Source organism: Trachypithecus francoisi, unplaced genomic scaffold (genome assembly GCF_009764315.1).
Source record: "Trachypithecus francoisi isolate TF-2019V2 unplaced genomic scaffold, Tfra_2.0 Contig01440, whole genome shotgun sequence".
Classification (NCBI taxonomy): Eukaryota; Metazoa; Chordata; class Mammalia; order Primates; family Cercopithecidae; genus Trachypithecus; species Trachypithecus francoisi.
In genome coordinates this window covers 16,734,667-16,761,798 of record NW_022681431.1, presented here as the reverse complement: position 1 = coordinate 16,761,798, position 27,132 = coordinate 16,734,667, and the positions used below count along the sequence as shown (strand labels likewise).

At 42.9% G+C, this 27,132-nt stretch overlaps 1 protein-coding gene across 3 annotated transcripts in view; it reads left to right on the top strand.

Moving 5' to 3' along the window:
• Nucleotides 1-27,132, top strand: part of KIF13B (kinesin family member 13B) — a 204,346-nt gene that overhangs the window by 169,475 nt on the left and 7,739 nt on the right. The window contains exons 36-38 of one of the 3 annotated variants that reach the window (XM_033229860.1): nt 1,845-1,953; nt 8,127-8,260; nt 26,506-26,568. In XM_033229860.1, coding sequence (XP_033085751.1) covers nt 1,845-1,953; nt 8,127-8,260; nt 26,506-26,568 — 306 coding nt within the window. The other 2 variants (XM_033229876.1, XM_033229868.1) reach the window with 2 other exon arrangements.

The following is a 27,132-nucleotide window of genomic DNA, read 5'->3' as shown; positions in this document are numbered from 1 at the left end:
TGGTGGCTCACGCCTGTAATCTCAGCACTTTGGGAGGCCGAGGTGGGCGGATCACCTGAGGTCAGGACCAGCCTGACCAACATGGAGAAACCCCCCCATCTCTACTAAAAATACAAAGTTAGCCGGGCATGGTGGCGCATGCCTGTAATCCCAACTACTCAGGAGGCTGAGGCCGGAGAATCGCTTGAACCCGGGAGGCGGAGGTTGCCGTGAGCAGAGATCTCGCCGCTGCACTCCAGCCTGGGCGACAAGAGCGAAACTCAGTCTCAAACAAACAAACAAACAACCTTGAGTTAATCGTTAGGGTTATTCATCTGTGCAGCGCTAGCTCAAACTCATATTCATGTGTTTATTAAACTCCAGTGGTAAAGAAGTCAGTGATTATCAGGGGATCAAAGGGAACTTAAAGCATTTAAAAGATTTGGTCTCATCTCTTACCAGTTTTAGTACAAGCAAGCAACGTTTGGGGTTTATTTCTTCCCTAGATAGGGCTGAAGTTAAAAGTGCTTTGATGGTATCACTGTTTTTATGGCTCAACATGAATTTTGGAATGGTTTGTTTTTGGTTTTGGTTTTTTTTTTTTGAGACGGAGTCTCGCCCTATCGCCCAGGCTGGAGTGCAGGGGCGCGATCTCCACTCACTGCAAGCTCTGCCTCCCAGGTTCACGCCATTCTCCTGCCTCAGCCTCCTGAGTAGCTGGGACCACAGGCGCCCGCCACCACACCCAGCTAATTTTTTGTATTTTTAGTAGAGACAGGGTTTCACTGTGTTAGCCAGGATGGTCTCGATCTCCTGACCTCGTAATCTGCCTGCCTCGGCCTCCCAAAGTGCTGGGATTGTAGGCCTGAGCCACCACGCCCAGCCTGGAATGGTCTTTTAATCCATCAGCTGATGAAATGTCTTTAATGAGTATTTACAAATAAGTTGAGAGTACAATAAAATTTGATAATTCAGAGACTTCCATCATTGAGAATTTGTAATTATTTGACTTGGGTTTGACTGTAATATATCTTTAATATCTATTTAAAATGAGAAGTTTGGTAATATTTACTGTTATGCACTATATGTGAGTGAGTGGAAACACAGTCTGGGAGTAGAGAGAAGAGACACCCTCTGACTACAGAGTTGTTCGTGGGTTTCTGTGGAGAACTGAGTGAAAAAGGGTATCTTGAGGCAAAAGAGCAGAAGTGGTCTCAAAGCAGAACCAAAGGGAGAATTTGCGGAAGGAATATGTCTATTCTGTGGGAGGCAACAGGATGCACAGAGTAGAAAACATGTTAAGACAGAGCTTAAGGGGAGACTGTAAACTGCAGTATGGAGGGGCTGTCCACATGTGTGGGGGGGGGCATTACTGTTGTTGGGGAAATTAATAAAATAAGCAGGATGACAAGGAGAAAAGTGCTGGTCAGGCATGGTGGCTCACACCTGTAATCACAGCACTTTGGGAGACCAAGGCAGGAGGATTGCTTGAAGCTGGGAGTTTGAGACTAGTATGGGCAACATAGTGACATCCCCTCTCTACAAAAGTAATAAAAAGATTAGCCTCCTGTGGTGGCATGTACCGGTAGTCCCCACTACTCTGGAGACTGAGGCGGGAGGATTGCTTGAGTCTGAGCGTTGGAGGTTACATGCACTATGATGGCACACCCATGCACTCCAGCCTGGGCGACAGAGAGAAACCTGCCTCTTAAAACAGAAAAAAAAAAAAAAAAGTGCTTATGTAATCAAGCTTATATTCAAAGGAGCTTTAGTAATATGTAAGCTTTTTCTTGAGTATCTGTAATTTTTTTTTATTTGGTTAGTTGAATAACTTGAAACACAATTGCCAATTTTGTCTTTACTAGGGCCGGTGGGAAAGTCAGCAGGATGTATCCCAAACCACAGTTTCCAGAGGAATAGCTCCTGCTCCCGCGCTCTCTGTTTCTCCCCAAAATAATCATTCTCCAGATCCAGGTAAGTTACCTTTTCACTTGTCAATTACTGTCAGAAATCTGAGCATCTTTCAGAAAGTTTAAATTAGGGTTTCCTGCCAGGCAGCCACTGTTCTACTAGATAATGTCCATCGAAGTGCTTCATTTCTCCTCTTAACTGGTTGAGTTCCATTGGCTCTGGAATGGTGGATTGATCTTGCATTGCCCTAATACATACCGCCTGATCATGATGTGTTAGCCTGTACATTGCTGGACTCTCTTTGCTCCTCTATGTTAAGGACTTTTGTGTATGTGCTCTATAGTAAACATCTGTAATGTTGTATCTTCTCATCTTCATGTCTTTGTTAGGTTTTGTTATGATTGTGTTGGCTTCATAAAATGACTTGGGAAATGTTTCTCCTCATTTTTTTTCTGGGAGAGTTTATGTAAGATTGGTATTACCTCTTCCTTAAATGTTTCATGGAATTCCTTAGTTACATGATCCAGGCCTAGAATCCTCTTTGTGGAGAGATTTTAAATTATGACTTGAGTTTCTTTTTTTTGAGATGGAGTCTTGCTCTGTCAACTAGGCTGGAGTGCAGTGGTGCGATCTCGGCTCACTGCAACCTTCCCTTCCCAGGTTCAAGCGATTCTCCTGCCTCAGCCCCTCGAGTAGCTGGGATTACAGGCACCCGCCACCACGCCTGGCTAATTTTTGTATTTTTAGTAGAGATGAGGGTTCACCATGTTGGCCAGGCTGGTCTCAAACTCCTGATCTCAGGTGATCTGTCTGCCTCAGCCTCCCAAAGTGCTGGGATTACAGGCGTGAACCACCATGCCCGGCAAGTTTCTTTAGTATGGGAATATCTAGATCTTTGTGTCTCCTTTTGAGTCATCTATCATAGGTTATATTTTTTTCAAGGAGTTTCTTAGTTTATCTAGATTATTAAGTTTATTTTCATAAACATCACTTTACTTTTTTTTTTTTTTTTTGAGACGGAGTCTCACTCTGTCATCCAGGCTGGAGTGCAGTGGCATGATCTCGGCTCACTGCAACCTTCGCCTCCTGGGTTTAAGTGATTCTCCTGCTTCAACCTCCTGAGTAGCTGGGACTGCAGGCATGTGCCACCATGCCCAGCTAACTTTTTGTATTTTTAGTAGAGATGGGAGTTTCACCATGTTAGCCAGGATGGTCTCCATCTTCTGACCTTGTGATTCACCCGCCTTGGCCTCCCAAAGTGCTGGGACTACAGGCATGAGCCACCGTGCCTGGCTATTTTACCTTATTGTTTAAATACTTACAGGATCTCTTGTGATATTCCTTCTTTTTATTCTGATACTGATAATTTTTATTTTCTGTTTTGAATACTTTTCTGACCAGTTTATCAGATATATTAATCTCAGAACCAGTTTTTGGCTTTGTTAATTTTTGTATTGCAATTGTATTTTTAAATTTTTCTGCATTTTACGTATTTTGTTATGTTGTGCTTTCATTTTCATTCTATTCAGTGTTTTAAAATTTCCCTCTGATTGCTGCTTTGATCCATGACTTATCAACTAGCATTAATTCTTTTTTATATTTGGGGGTAATCTGTATTCCAGATTGTGTTCTATCTTGGTTAATATTCTATGTGCACTGTTGTGTTTGGGGACATGGTGTTCTATGTATATCTGATTAGGTCACTGTGGTTTATCGCCTTGTCCCAATCCTCTGGATCTTCGCTGATTTGGTGGAGTCCTATTCTGTCAATTCTTGAGAGGGCCTTAAATATCCAAATATGATTGTGAAAATTATCTGTATTTCCCTTTATAACAGTTTTTACTTCATTCATTTAGAAACTGATAATTAGGTACACACACATTTAAGATTGTTATATCTTCCTGATGGAGTGACCTTTCTATTATGAAATGTCCCTTTTATCTCTGGGAATATGCTTATCTTGAAATCTCTCTTACCTATCATTTATATATAACTGCATCAAATTTATTCACTGTTTGCACGATGTATCTTTTCTCAGCTTTTAAAATTGTAGCCTGTATTTGTCTTTAAATTAAAAGTGATTGCCTTATAGACAACATCTGTTTGGGTCCAGTTATTTCCCTCGGAACCTCATCTCATAGTTCCTGCCCTTTAATTGGCATGCTTCACCCCTTCCAGTGCCTCCCATTCTGGTCCGCCATGTTATTATTGGTTTTCTACTTGGCCATTTTGTTTTTTGTTTCACTGTAACTCCTTATTTACCTTCTTTTGGGTTAATAAAAAACAATTCGTATCTCATTTATTTCCTCTTTTTGCTTTTTTGGACACCTGTATTTGTTTGCTAAATTCTTTGCTCAGAAACCCTACTTGGCATCCTTAACTTACCAAATCTGCTTAGAGTTCATATGATGTCATCCCTCACCTCACAATGCAAGAACCACGCAACAGTGTAAGTCATTGACCTGTTCCTCTAGGCCCCTTATTTTGTACTGTTGTTTCATCTTTTACATATATAGGTGTTATAAACCTCACTCTATGACATTATTCTTTTTGCTTTAAAATAGCCACTTGTAGGCCGGGTGCAGTAGCTCACACCTGTAACCCTAGCACTTTGGGAAGCCAAGATGTGGGTTAGTTGAGACCAGCCTGGGCAACAAGGCCAAAACCCTGTCACCACAAAAAAATAGAAAAATCTGCCAAGTGTGGTGGTACACACTTGTAGTCCCACTACTCAGGAGGCGGAAGTGGGAGAATTACCTGAACCTGGGAGGTTGAGGCTGCAGTGAGTCACAACTGCATCACTGTACTCATGCCTAGGCGACAGAGTGAGATCCTTTCTCAAAAAAAAAAAAAAAAAAAGCTTAGGCTGGCGCAGTGGCTTATGCCTGTAATCCCACCACTTTGGAAGGCCACGGCAGGTGGATCACCTGAGGTCAGGAGTTCAAGACCAGCCTGGTCAACATTGTGAAACCCCTCTCTCTGCTAAAAACACAAAAATTAGCCAGGCGTGGTGACTGGTACCTGCAGTCCCAATAGGCTGAGGCAGGAGAATCGCTTGAACTTGGGAGGTGGGCGGAGGTTGCAGTGAGCCAAGATCATGCCACTGCACTCCAGCCTGGGTGACAGAGTGAGACTCTGTCTTAAAAAAAAAAAAAAAGCTACTTTTCAGAGAATACAAAAAAAATGGATAATCTCTTATTTATTTATTTATTTTTCAGATTATTTCTGGCAGTATCCAGTCCTTCCTGATGGTCTTATTTTAATCTGATTTTATTTCTTTCTAGCCTGAAGAAGTAGTTGTTTTTTTTGGGGGGAGACGGAGTTTTACTCGTTGCCCAGGCTGGAGTGCAGTGGCCCAATCTCAGCTCACCGCAACCTCTGCCTCCTGGGTTCAAGCGATTCTCCTGTCTCAGCCTCCCGAGTTGCTGGGATTACAGGCGCCCGCTACCACGCCGGGCTCATTTTTGTATTTTTAGTAGAGACAGGGTTTCTTCATGTTGGTCAGGCTGGTCTCCAACTCCTGACCTCAGGTGATCTACCCGCCTCGGCCTCCCAAAGTGCTGGGATTACAGGTGTGAGCCACTGCACCCAGCCTAGTATTTCTTAGAGTACAGTCGTACTGGAGAAAAATGCTCTCCTTTTTTGAAAGTATCTTTATTTCACTGTTTTGTTTTGTTGTGAAGAATATTTTCACTGGATAGAGAACTCTTGAGTTGGAGGTTTTTTTTCCCAGCACTTCAAAGACATCTCCTCATCTCCAGCCCCTTCTTTTCTGCTGAGAATTCAGCCATCATCTGTCACTTCCCACTCAGTGTGTTATCTTTGTTTAGTTTGCCTGCTTTCAGAAGTTTCTCTTTATCTGTGGCAATTGTACTATGATTTGCTTAGGTATTGTTTTCTTAGTATTTAACTTGCTTATCAAGTTATTGGATCTGTCAGTTGATGTTTTTCAGCAATTATGAGAAATGTTTAGACATTATTCATTAAAACTTTTCCCCCAATCCTTTTGTCTCTTTCTGCTCCTTCTGAGAATCTAATTACTCACAGGTTAGATTGTTTAATATTGTCCTGCAGGTCACAGAGGCTCTATTCTTTTTTTTTTTTTTGTAATCGTTTAATTTTATTTTTTCTAGTTGGATAATTTTTTTCCTGTGATTTCCAGTGCTCTGTTCAGCACATCCAGGGAATTTTTTTCATTTCAGTCATTTTGTTTTTTTTTTTTTTTTCAGTTCTAGAATTTCCATTTGCTGCTGCTTTTCTGGTTTTAATTTCTCTGCTGATATTCCCGGTCTGTGCACTTGTCAAGACTGTATTCTCCTTTGCATCATTGGACTTGGTTAAGAAAGCTGCCTTACAGTCATTTTCTATTAAATCCAGTGTCTAGACATCTCATGGTCTACTTTTATTGACTCCTTTGTTGACTGTGGGTCATATTTAATAAGTTTTACCAAATGTATTTGTATATACCCATGTGATTCATACCCCAGTGAAAATGTAGGACATTGACATGACTCCAGTTAATTCCCACTCCCTGTGGGCAGCCAGTGTTCTGATGACTACTTCTCTAGATTACTTCTGCAGTTTCATAAATGGAGCCAATACGATGTATGCCCTTTTTGTGTCTGTCTCTTTTGCTTCCCATATATGTTAAATTCTTCCAGATTGTTGCTTGCATTAGTCATTTATTTTTTACTGGTGAGAAATACTTCACAACCATGCATTGTGTTTGTTGAAGAAACTAGGTTCTTATACGGTAGACTAGTACAGTAGGCCAGGTTCTTGCACAGCAGACTCTGTTCATTCTTATTTTTTCCTGTTGTGTTCCCGTGAGACTGTTGAAACGCAGTTCTATCCCCTTTATTGCCTGTGAACTGGTAGTTAGGGCTAGATTCTTGATTCAATTCAGCTGATTTGAGAAGGATGTGTGTGGTAGGGTGGTAGGGTGGTTGGGTGTGGATGTGTGGTGGGGAGGTTGGAGACACATAATGTCTGATGGTCTCATTTAGTGATATGTGTGGCCTTTGATTCATTACTGGCTAGATTTGTACTTAATGAGGGATTATCAGTACTCTAGAATGTTAATTTGATAAAGAACTCTAGATTGTAATTTTTTTCCTCATCTTTGAAATAATTGTATCTTTTTGGATCTTTATTCATCTTAAACTTATTTTATTTTCTGTCTCCCCTCTTTTATTTTTCTCATCCTTGTTTTTGTCTTGCTGTAAATAATTGGACTTTTCTAAACTGAGGTATGACGTATCTATCTCTTGGCACGGTGTAGCCATTCTTTGCTTTATTTTTCAGTGGTCGCCCTCATGATTACAGTGTACATCCTTAACTTTTTGCAGTATGCTTACACTTAATATTCTACTGCTTTATGTAAAATGTAGAAACCTTACAGCTGTATCCATCCATTTACCAACTGAATTGCCAGTAAATTTGGAATCCTTTCAGGGTTAGTGTGGAGTAGAGATCTGTGGGGAGTTGTGTGCATCTGTTAAGGCAAATGTATTCCTTAAGATGACTTGCTTGTTCATTTCTAAATGTTATGTGAATACAGCTTTTCATCACTTATGACTTGGGATTAGATTTTACTATAAATTAATAGGGGGAAGAAATCTTAGTATATCATAAGTATGACCTATTTATACCTCTGATCCCAGCCTTTGGAAATTAACAGCAGATAAGAATGTAAGTTGTTCAGGGCATCCCTCCCTGACTTGTAATAAATAACTCAAACACTACTGTTTACCCTTTTCCCAAAAGGTCAGTTTCATCATCGTCCTTCAGTAAATAGTTATGAAAAATTAGATTGAATAAGACATAGTCCCTGACTTCAAAGAGCTTAAAGTCTAGACAGAGAGCTATACATGTGTGTCATTGGCAGTGTGACTTAAAAATCAATACCATTTTATTCTAGGGCAGAAGTGAATGCTTGTGCCAATTATTGACAGGATAGAGGTGAATTGCTGTTCTGATGCTGATAGGAACACTGAGCATTTTGGCACTAGAGCATTTTGGCAGCACCCCAGTTACTGCTATTTAATTGAAAAAGGGACATTACTATGTTTGAGGGAAATTACGGAAACTACAATAATACTGTGTTTTCCTAATATTTTTTAAGGATACCTTTGGTTTTTGTTAGATTTGCTGACAAGTGATGTCTGGCAAATGTACAGGAAAAGATGTCTATGTAATTGTATATGTTTTATCTTTTTCCCCTGTAATATGGGCAGGACTCAGTAACCTCGCAGCATCCTACTTGAATCCCGTCAAATCCTTCGTGCCGCAGATGCCAAAGCTCCTCAAGTCTCTTTTTCCTGTCCGCGATGAGAAGAGGGGCAAGCGGCCATCTCCGCTCGCACACCAGGTAAAAAGCACTGAGAAAGCAGCCGTGCACGTTTTTCTGATAAACCGGTGCTCTGTGTTGCGCCAAATTGGCTGGAGGTGGAGGCGCAGCCTCGCGGGTGGGGGCTAAACTGGGTTTTTAAACCCAGGAATAGCTGTCAGTCATTTCTCCTCCACGCTCTTCAGAGATAACAGAGCTGTTTAAACTTACAGACACACTCCCTCCTTTCTGCTTTTAAAAAGTGCCAAGGACACTGCTAATGTGATTTATGGTAATATTACTTAGAGCAACAGTAGTAAAATTTATGAAGTGCACTTAGTGTTGTTTGTGTATTGCCAAGTAGAAAATGTAATTCTATTTTTATTTCTTGATTTCATTTCTTTTTTCAAACAATTTTGTATCATGAGTGCCCTTCCCTCTCAACCTCTGTTTTCTCTACTGTGGATAACCTGTTCTTTCACTGAAAAGTGAACACCTGTCTTACTTCCGTTTTTCTTAAAACTCTTTACCCAGCCCTAGGGTAAGTGTTAGAGCGAATGCGAAAAGGTTTTCTAAACAGTCAGGAAGCTGCTCTTATGCAATAGTGAATGGGAACCCCATTGGAAATGCAATTTCCAGCCTTATATAGGTGTTAACTCAGCAGAAAATGATAAATGAGGATTTATTTATACTCATTCAAAAACACATACAGAGCAAGTTCTGTTGTCCAAATAGGTCTTTTGACATCAGTTTCTCCACGTTCTTCTAAACATTCGAGTTGCAGAAATCCAAGTGAGTTGTCTGAGACTTAACTATTTAAAGAATTCTCTAAGTGTATGAATGCATATATTCAGGGGAGAAGGAATTAGTTTTATCAGGCTGCCATGCAGATATGTAATTTTTAAAATTCTAGCTTTATCTAAGCATATAAATAAGCATACACAGTAGATGGTAAAATTAAAACCAAGATTTTGCAGCTGTTTAAATTGTATTTAGGCACATGGTGGGGCTTGAGAGTTAGTGAAATGAATCTGTGACTGCAGGAGCTAAGTCCTGCAGGGACTGAGATAGGCAGTGATTATTTTTCCTGGTGTTTTTTTTCCCCCCAGAGATCCACCAGAACTGAACCAGTGGGTCATTATTGTGTGTGTTATTCAGTTCTAAACTTCTGCATCATTGTTTCACAAAGTGTGATTCATGAACTGTCTGTCAGATTTATCAAGGGAGCTGTTTTAAAAAACAGTTTCTCGGCCTGCCCTGGGAACCCATAGCTAACTTGGAGAGACCTTGTAATCTGCATTTATAAGTGCCTGTGGTGATTTTTATTTTTATCCAGTGAAGTCTGCTATCCAGTATTGTTAGTTGCTGTTTGGTGAAGTCAGTCACGTAGGTTGGAGGAAATTGGAATCACGCTGGAAGTCATGGAGTCAGCCTGCCATCGTTACCATTCTCCTTTAAAGCTATTTTCAGTTTTGCTTGTAGCAAGTCACATCACCTGCTACCTGTAGAACTTACTCTCTTACTGTGTTGGCAGTGAGTGATTAGCTCTCTCTGGATGTGAGAGGAACAACAGTGTGTTTAGAAACAAATGTAGTGATTGGAGAATAATTTAGAATGCCCAGGTTAGAGGTTACCTTGAAATATGTGGAAGATTTCTTTTTTTTTTTTTTTTTTTGAGACGGAGTCTTGCTCCGCCGCCCAGGCTGGAGTGCAGTGGCCGGCTCTCAGCTCACTGCAAGCTCCGCCTCCCGGGTTCACGCCATTCTCCTGTCTCAGCCTCCCGAGTAGCTGGGACTACAGGCGCCCGCCTCATCGCCCGGCTCGTTTTTTGTATTTTTTAGTAGAGACGGGGTTTCACCGTATTAGCCAGGATGGTCTCGATCTCCTGACCTCGTGATCCGCCCGTCTCGGCCTCCCAAAGTGCTGGGATTACAGGCTTGAGCCACCGCGCCCGGCGAAATATGTGGAAGATTTCTTAAGCAACTTTTATTCATTTACTCCAGTTGGTCATTTATTGTTTGAGCACATATGAGCAAAGGTTTGGGAAAGCTGGCCTCATACATATATTTTGTATTTCATAAAAATATAAAATATATGGCTGAGTGCAGTGGCTCACACCTGTAACCTCAGCAGTTTGGGAGGCCAAGGCAGGTGGCTCACCTGAGGTCAGGGGTTTGAGACCTGGCCAACACGGTGAAACCCTGTCTTTACTAAAAATACAAAAATTAGCCAGGCATAATCCTGTAGTCGCAGTGACACAGGAGGCTGAGGCGTGAGAATCACTTGAACCCGGGAGGCAGAGGATACAATGAGCCAAGATCGTGCCACCGCACTCCAGCCTGGGTGACAGAGTAAGACTCTGTCTCAAAATAAATAAAAATAAAAAAATATAAAGTATATAAATCTAAAACTGGTCTTGATGAAGATACCTGGTAATAGAGCCAGAGCATTCCAGTTGGTTTGTGAGAACTCTGCTCCTTGGAAGGCATTTGCCTTTTCTCAGGGTCACCAGGGAGCTCCCCCTTGTCCATGCTGCCTTGTCCTCATGGTGCAGACTTTGTGTCAACATAACACTGGAAACACTTCCATCTCCAGGCTTCAGTGCAACTTCCTTTCCCTGGCTTCCCTTCCCTTGGTCCTTGATCCTCTCCTGGGACTGTAGATTCCATCAAGTTTTTACATCCAGCGCCCAGAGCTACAACCGGGAGGCTCTCTTTTGTTTTTAAACCTGTTTCCTTCCATGCATAAATTTCATTCAGTTCCGTGGCTTTAGCTGTTTAAACAGAGTAGCCAGAATGGTCTTTCACAGCCTTACAGTCGTCAGTGGCGTGACACCTTCCACTTCCTCCCACTGAAAGGAGTGAAATGTGAATTTCTCACTGTGGCTCACAGTGCACTGCAGGGCCTGTCCCCGGTCTTGAATCTTCATTCTTCTTTATTCGCTCACCAGTACTAAGTCAGATAAGTTGCCTTTTTAGCCTGTGAGCACGCGAAGCACCTTCAGTCTGGAGAGCTCTGGTGCTGGCCCTGCCACCCTGCTCTTCCCAAAGGCCTCCCATGGAACAGTCAGGAAAGGCCACTCTGAGGAAGGACGTCTGAGTCTAGAGTGGGCTTTCTTGAACGGCCACACCAGAACAGCTTCCACCATACACGCAGGCACTACATTACCATTTCTTTTTCTTTTTTTTTTTGAGACGGAGTCTCACTCTGTTGCCCAGGCTGGAGTGCAGTAGCGCAGTCTTGGCTCACTGCAACCTCCACTTCTCGGGTTCAAGGGATTCTCCTGCTTCTGCCTCCTGAGTAGCTGGGATTACAGGCACTCGCCACCCCACCACGCTTGGCTAATTTTTGTATTTTTAGTAGAGATGGGGTTTCACCATGTTGGCCAGGCTGGTCTTGAACTCCTGACTTCAAATGATCTACCCGCCTCAGCTTCCCAAAGTGCTGGGACTACAGGTGTGAGCCACCGCACCTGTCCCATTTCTAACCTTTTTATCAGGAGTTATTGTTAGGTTTATATGTTTATCAATTATCCCTCTCCACAATATTCCTTGAGGGCAGGACTTGTTGTGCCAAAATGGTGCCTGGTGCATAGAAGATGCAAAATGTCTATTGTTTGACATGTGAACAAATTATAATAATATTATTTTAGAGACAGGTTCTCGGTCTGTCGCCCAGTCTGGAGTGCAGTGGCACGATTATAGCTGACTGCAGTGTTGAACTCCTGGGCTCAAGGAATCCTCCAGCTTCAGTCTCCCAAGGAGCTAGGACTACAAGTACGCTCCACCACGCCCAGCTAACTTTTTAAAAATTTTTATTTTTAGAGACAGTCTCACTGTGTTGCCCAGGTTGGTCTCGAACTCCTGGGCTCAAGTGATCCTCCTGCCTGGTATCCCAAGTGTCTGGGATTATGGGCATGAGCCACTGTGCCCAGACTATAATATTAGACTGTGGGTCCCAAGTGTTACTCAGTGGTAGACAGGACTGTGTTTACAGCTTAGAGGTGAAAGAAGCACGGCTGAGTGGGGATTAGAGGGATGAAGACGTATTTAAGAACCTTCTTTCCTAGGTTGGTGGAAGTGCTAAAGAACATTTCCAAAGGAGAGAAAAATCTTAGCTTTTCATTTTGGATTTAGTTGATCAGAGATGATCTTGGTTATCTCATTTTCACTGACCATCGCTACTAAAGCTCTGTGAGAAATACATTAGAACTGTAGATGATAATGTCAAGAAAACTGTTTTTCTTACCTGGGTCACATTTCAGGGTCCAAGTGAAGCATACTTGAAATATACTTTGAATATGCTTTATGCTTTCACTTGTGCTCTGAAGTGTGTTTCATCTTTGAAAAGGGCATTTTAGTGCCTGTGGAATTGCAAATAACAGGAAGAAGAAAAATGCTGTATTGGCTAGACTCCTTTAGTGTTCCTCATTTTTTAAAAATAGTAAGCTTTATTATTATAATGGAGTTCCATGCACTTGAAAATCAGATTTGATACCTACAGTTTGAAGTTTGAACTTCTAAAATAATCTCTACTGCCCCTCCTGGGGGTCCTACAGGAACGAGATCATCATTTTTCCAACCAATCTTTGCCTCAGAGTTTGTTCTTACCAGGAAGTAAAGGGAGTGGGGAGGATTGTATATGTGAGCCAGGACTGTATATGTGAGCCACCCTGCCCAACAAGACCCTATTTTTAAGATGTTTAGATTAGCAGACATTCTTTAAGTAAGCATCTTTAATCCTTCATGGGCACTTGAGAAACTAATAACCATCATTTTGGATGAAGTGAGTATTATATCCTTTAAAATATATACTTTTTTTTTTTTTGAGACGGAGTCTCGCTCTGTTGCCCAGGCTAGAGTACAATGGTGAGATCTCAGCTCACTCAACCTCTGCCTCCCAGGTTCAAGCGATTCTCCTGCCTCAGCTTCCTGAGTAGCTGGGATTATAGGTGCCTGCCACCATGCCCAGCTAATTTTTGTATTTTTAGTAGAGATGGGGTTTTACCATGTTGGACAGGATGTTCTCAATCTCGTGATGTCGTAATCTGCCTGCCTTGGGCTCCCACCGTGTTGGGGTTACAGGCGTGAACCACCGTGCCCTGCCAAAATATACATGTATAATTTTCTTATATAAATATTTGAATAAGTTTTAACTATTATTATGTAGAAGTTTTTTTTTTTTTTTAATTTATTTTTTTGTGACAAGGTCTCACTTTGTTGCCCAGGTTGGAGTGCAGTGGAGTGATGATAGCTCTCTTAGGATCTTTGTTCTCTCAGCCCTCCCCCGTCTTAACAGCTCTAGATGAGTCTCCCACATCTCGTCTGAGAAATACTTTGTCATTCTACAGTTGACTCGCCAGGGTCCTCCCTAAAGTGAGGAGTCCAGAAATGAGAGAGTTCCCCCTGGGCTTGCAAATGGTGGAAGTGTTTCCTTCCTCATCTAAATGATCACGCTACTGATGCAGCATGGGACCGCGCTGGTGGGGCTTGTTCTTGAAAGGTGTTAGCTCATTGTGCTGTTGGTCAGGTAACATCACCAGGTTTTTGTCTGTTGATACTCTTGTCACTGTACTACTACTTCTCTTTTATTATGTGGTCTAATTGATGTGTGAGAATAATGAGGAACTTCAGATTCATTCCTAGAATTTTTTATCTTTGATGTTTTAACATTCCCAGGATATCAAGATCTTTCTGAGTAATTTTTTTTTAAAATGCATATATTCTGGCTGTCCACACACTTCTAAAGCTGTAATCTCTCTGCATTTGAGAGTATTGGAATATTGAACATAATAAGGCCTAAGGCAGAGCTCTATACCTAGAAGTAGACATCACTTGTCAAGCCACAGAGTGACAGACCAACACATTTCAGTTCCATGTAGCCAGTAACTACCTTCTCCACTCCACACTTCTCCCTCTTTCTACCAAAGAGTTTGTGGGAGACTGTGTTGCATACATCATGGAAATAAAGTGGCTCTGCGGCCAGGGCCTTCCTCTGTGTCACCAATCAAGTAAGCCTGAAGCAGAGTGGATGTTGATGACGGTGGCTGGACTGCCCTGCGCACACACTGGTGTGGCTGTGGCCCTGTGTGAGGCATCCAGTGCTGGACTTAGCAGCACCTTTAAAGAAATACACAAGTACCCGGAACCTTCCTCTCCAGTTTTGAGTCTTGTGCTTTATTTTTATTTGCTAGTGCCTGTTAGTGCACCAATTTCAATAGTCTATGACCATTAAATGGTTGTGAAATAAGCAATATCAGATATTTAAATGTTTAGATAACATCAAGATAAAATCCAGAAAAATACAGGTCCATTCATATGCCTAAAAGGAATCTGGATCAATAGTACAATATAGGAAGGGGGAAATAGTGATACTAATATGGCATAAAGACTTAGGACAGATAGTTAACATCGCTTAAGGGTGACAATGTGAAACAGCACAAAAACAAAACACCCCGAATGGTTTGGGGATCAGCATGGAAACCAAGCAGGTCATGTTTAATAACACACTTCCTGAAACCGTTTGTCTCCCATTTCCCACCTGTCATGAAAGATACTGAAACTGCTTTTTATTTTATTTTATTATTTGAGACTAGGTCTTACTTGTCACTCAGGCTGGAGTGCAGTGGTGCAATGATCGCTCACTGCTGCCTTGAACTCCTCGGCTCAGGTGATCCTCTAGCCTCAGCCTCCCAAGTAGCTGGGACTAAAGGCATGTGAGATGATGCCTAGCTAATTAAAAAAAAAAATTTTTTTTATTTAAAAAATTGAGACAGATCTGAAACTCCTGGCCTTAAGTAATCCTCCTGCCTCAGTCACCCACATATGTTTTTATTCCAGTTTAGTTTGGAGACTTAAAACTTCTCTGAAAAGTTATAATAATGCAGAAACTCACACTATCCTATCTAAACAAAACCCCAGCCCCTAACCTGGGCTCTCTTTGATATTATTAGATGACACTTAGATTACTGTACTTGGTTCTGGATTTACTACTACTAGAAATGCAGTGACCAGTTGGAATTGTTTCAGAGAATAACATCAAAAATGATTTATGAGGAAGGATTCAAGGAGTTATTTATAGCTTCACCAAACAATGACTAAGAGAGCTGACTGTATAAGCATTCAAGGGATACCATCACCGAGGAGGGAAGGATTGTTAGGGATGGTTTTGCTAAAGCAGTGGAGGGTCCTAGGGCCATAGAGATGAAATTAACAGAGAGGATGGTGACAGCTGACAGTGGGAAAATGGTTTACAGATAGCAAGGTACTCTTTTTTTTTTTGAGACGGGCTCTTGTTCTGTCACCGAGGCTGGAGTGCAATGGTGCTATCACAGCTCACTGTGGCCTCAACCTCTTGGGCTCAAGGGATCCTGCCGTCCCAGCCTGGCTGTCTTTAAAAAAAAAAAGGTGGGGGGGCGGATTTCTTTTACTTAAAAACAGGAAGTTAGACTGGGTGCGGTGGCTCACACCTTTATCTCAGCACTTTGAGAGGCCAAGGCAGGCAGATCACTTGAGCTCAGGAGTTCGAGACCAGCCTGGGCAACTTAGCAAGACCTTTGTCTCTACTAAAAATTAAAAAAATAGTATTTGGGTGTGGTGACACATACCTGCCTCAAAAAAATAAAAACAAAGTTTATGAGAAGATAAAATAATCCAGGTAAGGACTAAGGAATAGAATGGGTCCTGTTTTTGCCAATCATTCCTTATATTTTGTTATGTTAAGTGGAAAAGAGGTACAAGTTGTGTAATGGAGGAATGATTATTATCAAAAAATACTTTTAATTAGAGTGTCCTTGACATTTTCAGACAAGAATGTTCAGTTCCCTCCCTCATGCAAAGATATACAGACCCATAACCGCAGAGAAGCTTTAATGAAAACCTGGATGCTTATTAACCTGTTCTTTGGAATCAGCAGGTTCTCAGGTGAAGATGTTATTATTTTCCTGTTACTTTATCTTCATATTGTTTATCAAATGGAAATGAAAAGGTTCCTGGATCTTTTTTTATAAGATGAAAGTCAACAGTTTATTCAGAAGGTTTAAAAACAAAGATATTCTTAAATTTACAAGATCTTTTGGTTGAACATATTCATAAGGAATTATGTTTCTCATTTTTATGGAGATTTGTTTTTGTTTGTAATCAATTTCTGTCTGAGTTCCAGAAATGCAAAAATACTGCACTGAAAGAGGTGGCAGCTGACAAAATTGCTGTCTTTGACCTTCTGATGCAAGTTTAGTAACTAATCTGGAAAATAATGAACTGCAATTAATGAAATCTGTACTCATATTCAAGTGTGTTTCTCAGACAGCACATAAAATAATTGAAGGAACTTCCTGCTCTCTAATTAGTTAGATTGAATTAATTTGGCATAATAGCTTTTTTTCATGTATCTAGAAGTTTGTGTTCAGATGAAGCTATTTATGTACTTCAAAGTTAGGAACTGTAAATGGCATCTTTGATGAATCTGGAGAATTAAAGAGTTAATGGTCAGATTTAATTTCCACTATCAAAAGCACAGTCACATTGCTGGCCTGTCTTGATTTATGTGTCCGTCCCTTTTGGTTAGGGCTGCCTTATCAACAGCAGGGATATTTTTCTCCTATTTCAACATAGCCTCATGTGTGGTAGGTAGATAAAGGCTTGTGTAGAAAGAGCATGCCCCTGCCCATTTCTGATGCTAATTGAAAAGATGTCTGTGTAATTATCCTTCTTTCATTACTGTGATTCTTCCTCATATAAAACAGGGAGAAACAAGCACAAATACTAATTCTTGCCTTGTACACAAGGATGCTGTTTTAAACTAGCCATACTTCCTTGATTAAATGAATTATGTAAACATGTATCCTAGTGTCTCAAGTAAAGGTTCAACATCCTAACTAAAAGAAGAAAACACTGCCGGGCACGGTGGCTCACGCTTGTAATCCCAGCACTTTGGGAGGCTGAGGCGGGCAGATCACGAGGTCAGGAGTTCGAGACCAGCCTGGCCAACAACACGATGAAACCCCATCTCTACTAATAAAAAACAAAAATTAGCTGGGCGTGGTGGCAGGCGCCTGTAATCCCAGCTACTCAGGAGGGTGAGGCAGGAGAATCACTTGAACCCGAGAGGTGGAGGCTGCAGTAAGCTGAGATGGCACCACTGCACTCCAACCTGGGTGACAGAGCGATACTCCCATCTCAAAAAAAAAAGGAAAGAAAACACATCTAGGCCTTGTTTCCCAGCCTTCATTTTTCTTAAGCCTTCAGGTTATTTAAAAAATAACCTATGAACATTTTCTCTGTAGTTTAATACCACCCATCTTAAGCAGCTATTGATATAGTGTGCTGCATTTCACTTGTTCTGGGGTTAACAAAGAGTTTTTAAAAAAAAATTCAGGGCAATTGATTTCTCTTCAGTGTAGGGAGGAATTTTTAGGCAATCCTGTCATTGTTATAAGACTCTTATCACTCTTTCAGTTTTCCAAAATCACAGCATTTTGCTGTCTAGCCTCGCCCCATGCATTTATAGGTAATACAGTGGACATACTTAGAGATGTCAGAGTTGTCTTCATAATCAGGTTTAGTAGCTGATCTGAAAAATAATGAAATGTAACTTAAATTCACTTCAGCAAGTAAGAGGGTTTCTGAGGCAGTAAAGAAGTTGATTGAAGAGGTGCATCTGCCAGCCATTTTTTAGGAATGGGCTTTGTTTTATTCTCTAGACCAAGGGTTGCCATACTTTATTTTATAAAAGGACAGATTGTAAATATTTTAGGATTTGCATGCCATGTGGTCTCTGTCAAAACTAGCCATAGACAGTATTAAACAAATGAGTCTGGCTGTGTTCTAGTAAAACTTGATAACCTGAAATTTGGATTTTACATAATTTTATGTTATGAAACATTCTTTTGATTTGTTTCAATCTTAAGAATGTAAAAGCCATTTCTTATTTCATAGGGCATATTAAGCTGGTGACAGGCTGGATGAAGACTTTTTTTTTTTTTTTTTTTTTAGACAGGGTCTTGCTCTGTTGCCCAGGCTGGAGTGCAGTGGTGTGATCATGGCTCATTGCAGCTTTGACCTCCTGGGCTCAAGTGATCCTCCCATCTCAGTCTCCCAAATAGCTGAGACTACAGGTACACACCACCATGGCTGGCTAATTTTTAAATTTTAATTTTGTAGAGACGGGATCTCCCTATGTCACCCAGGCTGGTTTTGAACTGCTGTGCTCAAGCAGTCCTCCTGCTTCAGCCTCCCAAAGTGCTGGGATTGTGTGTGTGAGCCACCCCGCCCAACAAGGCTCTATTTTCAAAGCTTTTAGATTAGCGAATATTCTTTAATCATCCTTAATCCTTCATGGGCACTTGAAAAACTAGTAACTCATTTTGGATGAAGTGAGTATTATATCTTTTAAGATAAATCTCTGTGTCTAATTTTCTTATATGAATGTTTAAATCAGTTTTAAGTATTATTATGTAGAAGTTTTATTTTATTTTTTTAATTTACTTTTTCTGACAAGGTCTTGCTCTGTTGCCCAGGCTGGAGTGCAGTGGTGTGATCACAGCTCACTGCAGCCTTGAACTCCTGGGCACAAGTGATCCTCCTACCTCAGCTTCTCAAGTAGCTGGGACCACAAGAGTGTGCCACCATGCCTGGCTAATTACAAAAAAAATTTTTTTTTTGTAAAAATGGGACCTTGGTATGTTGCCCAGGCTATTATGCAGAAGTTTTTAAAGTAAACTGGCTAGATACTAAAAATCAGAAGCGATATCTTTTCTGGTAGCTCTGGAAATATTAGTATTTAAATTTTTATTTATGTAATACTTAGAATAAGTTAGACTATAACACATATCTAATGTCTTACAGACCACATGAATGGTATTATTCACTTATATCCAGTGATAAAATAATTTACTTGTTGATAGGAAAAACAGGCCTTTTAATTGTTTTTGTGTAACCGAAATGAAATAGGAGTATAAATGTTAGACCTTGAGTGCCTAGTTTTGAGGAGCACAGGGACTACTTTTGCTCACACTGCATCCCCAATGCCTACCACAGTCTTTAGAATGTAGTAGGTACCTGGTACATATTTGCGAATGAATAAATTAATGAAATCTTAGTTTCTTTTTTTGAAAGAAAATGGAATTCATCCTGGAATGACTTTGGGACTGATTCAGTTAATTCAAAACTTGTGATTTCTAGATCAGATGAAATTACTGACTGTTTAAAAATGTACTTTTAGTAAGCCAACTTAGAGATATCTAGGAAGACCAGACACAAAATTCCAGTGAAGTACTTTACAAATGTGCCGAGAGCTTCCAGTGTACCTGGCACCACACCAGGAATTTTAATGCGCCATCTCAACAACAGGACTGAGTTAGACAAGCACCATGCAATAGATACATAATGCGAGTCATGTATGTAACTTACAGTTTCCTAGTAGCCACATTAAGGAAGTAAAAAGAATACAGGTCAGATTAATTTTAATAACATTTGTTTAACCTAGTGTATTGAAAGTACTGTCATATCAACTGTAGTATAAAAAAAGATTGAGATATTCCCATCCTTCTTTCTGTACAAAGTCCTTGAAATCAGGTGCGTATTTTACATTTCTAGCACATTGCAATTCAGACACTAAAGTTCCGTCGGAAATACTTGATCTGCATTTAGAATTCATAAAATTTATGGTTGAAAAAGCAGACCCACGTGCCGAGGCTGTTCTAAACATACTTAAAACCGTTTCAGTTGTATAACCAGTTAAGGTTATACTTTATTAACTAAAATTAAAAATGGACTTCCTGAGTCACATTAGCCTCATTCTCAGTGCTGGGTTACCACCAGGGGCCGGTGGCTGCCATGTCAGGTTCGCTGCCCTGTTGGGGAAATGGGGAGGGTGCGCACCTGTCTCTGGTTACAGAGCCTCGGGAGTGGCGGAACTGAGCTTCCCGTTGAGAAAGCGAGGTTAAATGCTCAAATGTGACCATAAGACATTTCGCTGACAGTGACTAAGAATAACCAAGTCATGGTATTTGTGGAATGAATGAATCAGTAGAACGTTTGCAGGAGGGACGGATCGAGCAGCAGAAATACACCATGCGGGACCTGCCAGCGTCTCCCTGTGTGCTGCAATGGGAAGTCCTGGCAGCTGCTAGGCGGAGAGTGACATGATCACTTTTGTTTTTCGGAAAGCTCCTTCTGGCTGCAGTTTGGAAAGTGGATTTGAAGAGAATGGAGCTAGAAGACACTATTCGAGTGTGGGTAGAACCCTCAGCAGGGATTGTCACGTGGGTCAGAAACCCGCGGTCGCCTTCTGGTGTTGAGTCCTTCAAGGCACTGCTTGGAGGGGCATGTGGCAGGCAGGGTCACGGTGGATGTGGCGGGCATCAGCAGCCAGCGGCCCGCCTCCCTGCTTAGAGAATTCATGTGGATGGGATCACCCCCTTCCAGATAGGTGTTGAAGCCCAGAGGTGATCAGGTTTTTACACAAAAGTTACAATGCCAAGCCATGCATTTAAAATAACTATACCTGCCAGCTGGACAAAAGTGCTGCTGCCATCATGGCTCACACATTCCTCCAGATCAGCCTGTCAGGATCTAGAGCCTCCAGGTGCACAGGGTGGCTGCGTGTCCCGGTCACTGAGGGCCTCACGTGCCAGAGCCTGGATCACAGGCTCCAATCCAGGGCTGGACGCGTTCTCCCCGCTCACCTCCTGGAACGCTTCATTTTCCTCTCTTCCAGGCCCCTGGTCAAGACAACCTTAGAAAAGTGTTTATATTGATTAGGTTATTACTGAGGATTAATGTTTGGGTTGTACATGTCTTTTTTTTTTTTTTTTTGGAAACTGGGTCTCATTCTGTCACCCAGGGTGGATTGCAGTGGCGTGATCATTGCTCACTGCAGCCTCGACCTTCTGGGCTCAAGTAATTCTCAGCTCCCAAGTAGTTCGTACTATAGGTGTGCACCACCATGCCCAGCTAATTTATTTTTTGTAGAGATGGGGTTTCTGCATGTTTTCCAGGCTGGTCTCAAACTCCTGGGCTCAAGTGATCCTCCTGCCTCAGCCTCCCAAAGTGCTGGGATTGCAGGCGCGAGAGCCACTGCACACCGTGTCTGATTTGTATCCATTGTGTATTACTTTTACCAGAACATTTTTGGAGGTTAGCAGGTATTTCCTTATATGCCCTTGCTCTGCTTCCTTTTGTTTCTTAGGTTTTTCACACTTCAGCAGCAGGAAAGTGAAAGGTTGGCTACTAGTTATTTGTAACAAAAAATAAATCTTACATATCTTGTGTATTCCATTAAAAAATAATTTTCTATACTTGAATTTAAATCATTGGTCAGTATTTAAAACAAGACTTAGAGGATCGTATTAGTTTAAGCACCATTAAAAAATGACATTTAAGAATTTTTGAAATTCAGGATAAGGAGTGATTGTTAGCCATGAAAGGTTTATTTTCAAACAAGAAAAAATGTTCATCAGAAAATTCAATGTTAGAGAAGTTCTGAAGTGATTATTTTTTTGCTTCAGCTGGGACCTCTTTTCCCCTTTACCTCCTCTGATGCCCACATTTCAGAGTCTGTTCTGTCCCACATTCCTATGTAACTGTACAAATTAGTCTTCTTTGTCTTTTGCTAAGTAATTTATGCATTTGTTCATTCAACAAACACTGAGCTACTGTTTTATGTAAGGAAATACAAGGATGAATGAGACATAGTCTGTCTCCTTCCAAGAGCCTGAAGTTTAGAGAAGCCCCTTTAGAGCCACATAAGCAGATGAAGAGACAGTGCAGGATGATGTAGATACCGTCACGTGTGAGTGTCTGCGGATGACACAGTGAAGCCAGTGGGCGCTGCTCTCTGCAGTTGCAGGAGAATTCAATCATGCTTGAGCAGAGACTTAGAAATGAATCTGTATTCACTAGGTGGAACACGATTCCCCAGGGGGTGGAGTGGCATGAGGAAGGTTCTGGAAAAACCATCCATTGAGGGAATTCTGAGTGGAAAAGCCATCCATTGAGAGAATTCTGAGTGGAAAAGCCGTCCATTGAGGGAATTCTGAGTGGACAAGCCATCCATTGAGAGAATTCTGAGTGGAAAAGCCATCCATTGAGGGAACTGTGAGTGGAAAAGCCGTCCATTGAGGGAACTCTGAGTGGAAAAGCCGTCCATTGAGGGAACTCTGAGTGGAAAAGCCGTCCATTGAGGGAACTCTGAGTGGAAGAGCCGTCCATTGAGGGAACTCTGAGTGGAAGAGCCGTCCATTGAGGGAACTCTGAGTGGAAGAGCCGTCCATTGAGGGAACTCTGAGTGGAAGAGCCGTCCATTGAGGGAACTCTGAGTGGAAGAGCCGTCCATTGAGGGAACTCTGAGTGGAGAGCCGTCCATTGAGGGAACTCTGAGTGGAAGAGCCGTCCATTGAGGGAACTCTGAGTGGAAGAGCCGTCCATTGAGGGAACTCTGAGTGGAAGAGCCGTCCATTGAGGGAACTCTGAGTGGAAGAGCCGTCCATTGAGGGAACTCTGAGTGGCCTAGTAGAGCAAGCAAGACAAGGTGTGTCCCCTTGGAGATTTTGTATGTCATGTCAAAGGGTTAATTTTATTCTTCTTGGCAGAGGGGTCTCCAAAACAGCTTTTATTCCAAGTTTTGAAATTCTGATCTGATCTCCCGTGTGTTCATGTAGAATGTGAAAGCCAGAGTTAAAAAATAGCGCAATATGATTAGAGCAGTGACTGGCACCTTTTCCCTGAAATATTTCTAAGCCGTTCTGTTGCCTGTAAGCTACTCATCTGTTCAGTTTCAGCAACGCTCAGTAGACAGCGTGATTGCAGGTTCAGCCAGCACTTGAGAACTTGTTCCTTTTCCATCTGTGTCACTCACTCATAGGGCCACGTGAATCATTTAACCATTAGGTAAGTGCTCTCTGAGCCTCGGTTTCTGTAGTGTGAAATGTAGATAATTATACTCATATTCACTTGCCTCGTGGGACTTCTCCTTAGTATTTATAGCTGCAAAATATTCACAGTCATTTTTATTAATAGTTACCAGATGTATCGTAAGGATTAATGAACTTATGATCTGAAATGTTTTGAGCCTCTGAAATAGGAGGTGACTGCCTGTACGGGGGAGATGTAGAAGAGCATGAAGGTGCAAACAGACACTTGAAAATTTCAGCTATTACATGTGAAGGACGATGGCACAGTTACAGTTTCAGTATTCTTGGTCGATATATTTGGCATCCTTAAAAAGGTTGCTGAACTCATACCCAAGGCCTGTGCCAAAAGCCCCCCTCATGTGGTATTCACACCCATTGTATTTATGACCCCTTCCTCCTCTGAATCCTCTTTTTTTTTTTCTGAGATGGAGTTTCGCTATTGTTGGCCAGGCTGGAGTGGTGCAATGGCACTATCTTGGCTCACTGCAACCTCTGCCTCCCAGGTTCGAGCAGTTCTCCTGCCTCAGCCTCCCGAGTAGCTAGGATTATAGGCATCTGCCGCCAAGCCCTGTAATTTTTTTTTTTTTTTTTTTGGATTTTTAGTAGAGACAGCGTTTCACCATGTTGGCCAGGCTAGTCCCAAACTCCTGACCTCAGGTGATCCTCCTGCCTTGGCCTCCCAAACTGCTGGGACTACAGGCATGAGCCACTGCGCCCGGCCTCCTCTCTGCTTTTGAAGTTTCCATTCCACTGTCACATTTCTTGATTTTAGTGATTTGCTCACGTGTTCCCCACTAATGAGGTTGCCCATCTGTTGAGAGCAAAGCCCATGCCTCTGATGTTTATGTTACCCGAGGCACCTGGTGCCATGCCCACCGTGTGGTAGGACCTGATGCAGTCTCTGTTGAGCTGAACTTTTTACGTGGAGGTTGAGAACCAAAGTGGCAGGCAGTCCAGTCCCTGAGTCCATTTCAGCAAATATTTAATAAGCATCTATCTACTGGGTTTTTCTAATCTCACTGGGTCCTGAAGGAAAGTGTAACTTGTTTGCATGTTCTATTTCAGAGGGCAGGAATCATGTGATTTTAGAAAAGGTTTCATGTTAGGCACTTAACATCCCATCCTTGGAGTATTTACATTTTTAGGCTTTAAGGGGAATAAACTTCACCGTAGTGGAAACAGTTGCTCCCCAGTCTTGTCCACTTTTGGTAAGATGTAGCTGAAGAATGCAAGTATCCTGGAGTTTGAGAAATGTTTTTTCTGCTTTTGTCATGAAGTATACTCTTGAGCGCCTTCCCATTTGTGAGGACGTTAAATACTATGGGGAGAAAAATGAAGACACCAGCCCCGGCATGCGAGGACTGCCTGGCAGTGCGGGATGCACGCTTGAGCCTCACTTCTTCTCTGGGAGGTGGCCACAGGCGGGACCGTGGAGAGCAACAGCCGGGACAGAAGGAACTCGGTGCTGGGAGGGGCGCAGAGGGGAGTCTGTTCTGGTCAAGGAATTGAGGTGGAGGCTGAAGGTCTTGTTCTTCTGGCCTTGTCGTGTGCAATGGCCTAACTGCCACTAGGGGACCCTCCCTCATTCTGTCCCATTGGTTGCTCACATAGTCTTCAATGGACCCTGGTCCTAGCTGTCCCTGGCCTCAGACCACCCCAGGAGCTCCCCAGTGTTTGCGGGGTAAAGTACACATTCCTTTTGTTCATTTCCTTGGTCCTTCCACCATTTTTCATTTTTTCTTCTTTGACACAGGGTCTTGCTTTTTTGCCCAGGCTGGAGTGTGGTAGTGTGATCATAGCTCACTGCAGCCTCTAACTCGTGGGCTCAAGTGATCCTTCTGCCTCAGCCTCCTGAGGAGCTAGGACTGCAGGTGCACGCCACCACATCTGGCTCCAGTCCTTTCAGATCTTTAAGCCTGATCGCTGCGTTTCCTCTCGAGTCTTCTCCACCGTGCCTTTTCTCAAATCCTGCCACTGCCCCCTTACGTTCCACAGACTCAATTCTCTCTTATACTTTTCTTCCAAAAGCAGCCCCAAGGCACGAGTGGTCATAGTGGTGCCCTTTGGTGAAGCGAGGCTATTCCATGCTTGGAAACATGGTGAGCACCCTGCCGAGCGGACTGGCTTCTTCTGGGGCTCTTCTCCCTATGGCTGGAGTCCAGGCTCCTCAGTAGGAAGGCCTGGGCAGTCCGACTGCACGCCTGCAGGCTCTGTCTAGAAGGCCTGACTCCATCGAGGCCTCAGGTGCCCAGACACACAAGAGCCAAAGCACCAGGACTACCAAGGGCTGGGAGAAGGGAGGCGGGAGAGGTGGAGTCCACATCTCTGGGCAGTTGAAGTTCAGTAACCGAGCAGCCACCAGCTATGCCCTGTGGACCCAACAAGGAAGAAGCCCGACCCGCGGCTGTCCTGGCAGAATGGAGCCCTCGTGAGGCCCAGCATGTGAGGCCAGGCCCAGTTCCTGCAGTTGGGGGGTTGGGAGGGTGAGGGGCAGAAGTGGCGTGTTCCTAGCTTCTTCCGGGATGAGCACATCTGTTCAGCTGCTTCTGTGTCCCACAGCCACTCCGCAGCAAAGAAGGATGCTCTGGTTCCTTCTCTCCCCCGGCCTTCCCTTTTCCTGGCTCTGATGATTCTTTCCTCTCTCTCTCTAATGTTCCCTGGCCCATGTGTCCACAAGTCACCAGGCCCTTTCCTGTGGCTCTTACCGCTTCACCCGTGCTCTGTTGGTGGAATTGCATTGTTGATCTGCCTCTTGGACTTTAAATATTCTTCTGGTAAGGTTGTGTCCCCGCCTGGTCAGTCTCTCTGGGTTTCAGCTGTCTTCCTGATTTGCTCAGGACTCAGTGGGGACCCCCTTCCTCTCCTGAGTAGGGTTAATTTCCAATGCCCAGGGCCTCCTGCAGACCTGTGCCTGCCATCTTGGGCTCTGGGTTTGTGCTCCAGCCAGCCTGGCCTCCTTCCTCCTCCCCTCCTGTGACTACACTCCTTCCTCTCCCCAGCCATCAGGGCCTGGTGTGGCTTTCACCTCCTGCTGGAAGTCTTTCTAGATCTTTCCTGTCTCATCATGTTTGTCTGTACAGGCCCAGTCCTCGGTTCACATGTGCATATGTGATCGGAGGGAAGGAGGGAGTGTCACATGTGTCTAAGTGCACCACGTGTGTTGGTGATCTTGGCATGCAGCCTGTTTCCCTGGCTGGAGGAGTAGCCCCTGGCTGGGTCCCTTGTTCCTTGGAAGGTGTAGAGCCCCTTGCCCTTGCTCACCTGATGGGCCGATTCCCCTCAGGCAGGTCCTGGCCCTCCAGCCTGTGCAGCGGAAGCCTCTCCGCTACCCCTGTTCTGTCCTCTCGACCCCTGACCTGCGCACTTGCCTCCTCAGCCCGTGCCCCGCATCATGGTGCAGGCAGCCGGCCCGGACGCCAGGGTGACCAGGATGGAGGAGGTGAGTCAGTCGGGCCAGGGATGGCCACCCTGCCTGCAGCGAGCGGGTGGCCCTGATGCTGAAACTGTTGAGTCCACACCCACAGTTATTGATGTTAGCATTCCTGTTTTGGTAATTAGCTATAATATAGGTCACTGCCTTAAACTCTCTATTTTCCTTGTTACACTTTTCTATTTTCAACTTGTTAATCATATGATTGCTAAACTTTTAGGTGCTTGACTGCTAATGTAGTCTGCTGCCTTAATAGCCCACAGCTAGGCAGAGGAGATTTCTATAAACAGAACAATCTCCTCCTTCTAAATGTTTGCTTAATTCTCAGTTTTATATTTCATTCTGATTCATGATATCAGCATGAAAAGGCGAATGCTGAACTGGGGAGAAAATAGTCTCTTATGATCTCCCACAGATCAACAGCACTTCTCATCTTATGAACAGCAAATCTATTTTCTCCCACTGCGCTTTCATTCTCTTAGGAAATGCTGTCTTCTTAGGAAAATTTTCTTTATTAAAACAACAGCAACGGAGGCACAATAATTTGAAAGAATATTCAGATCTCCATGAATT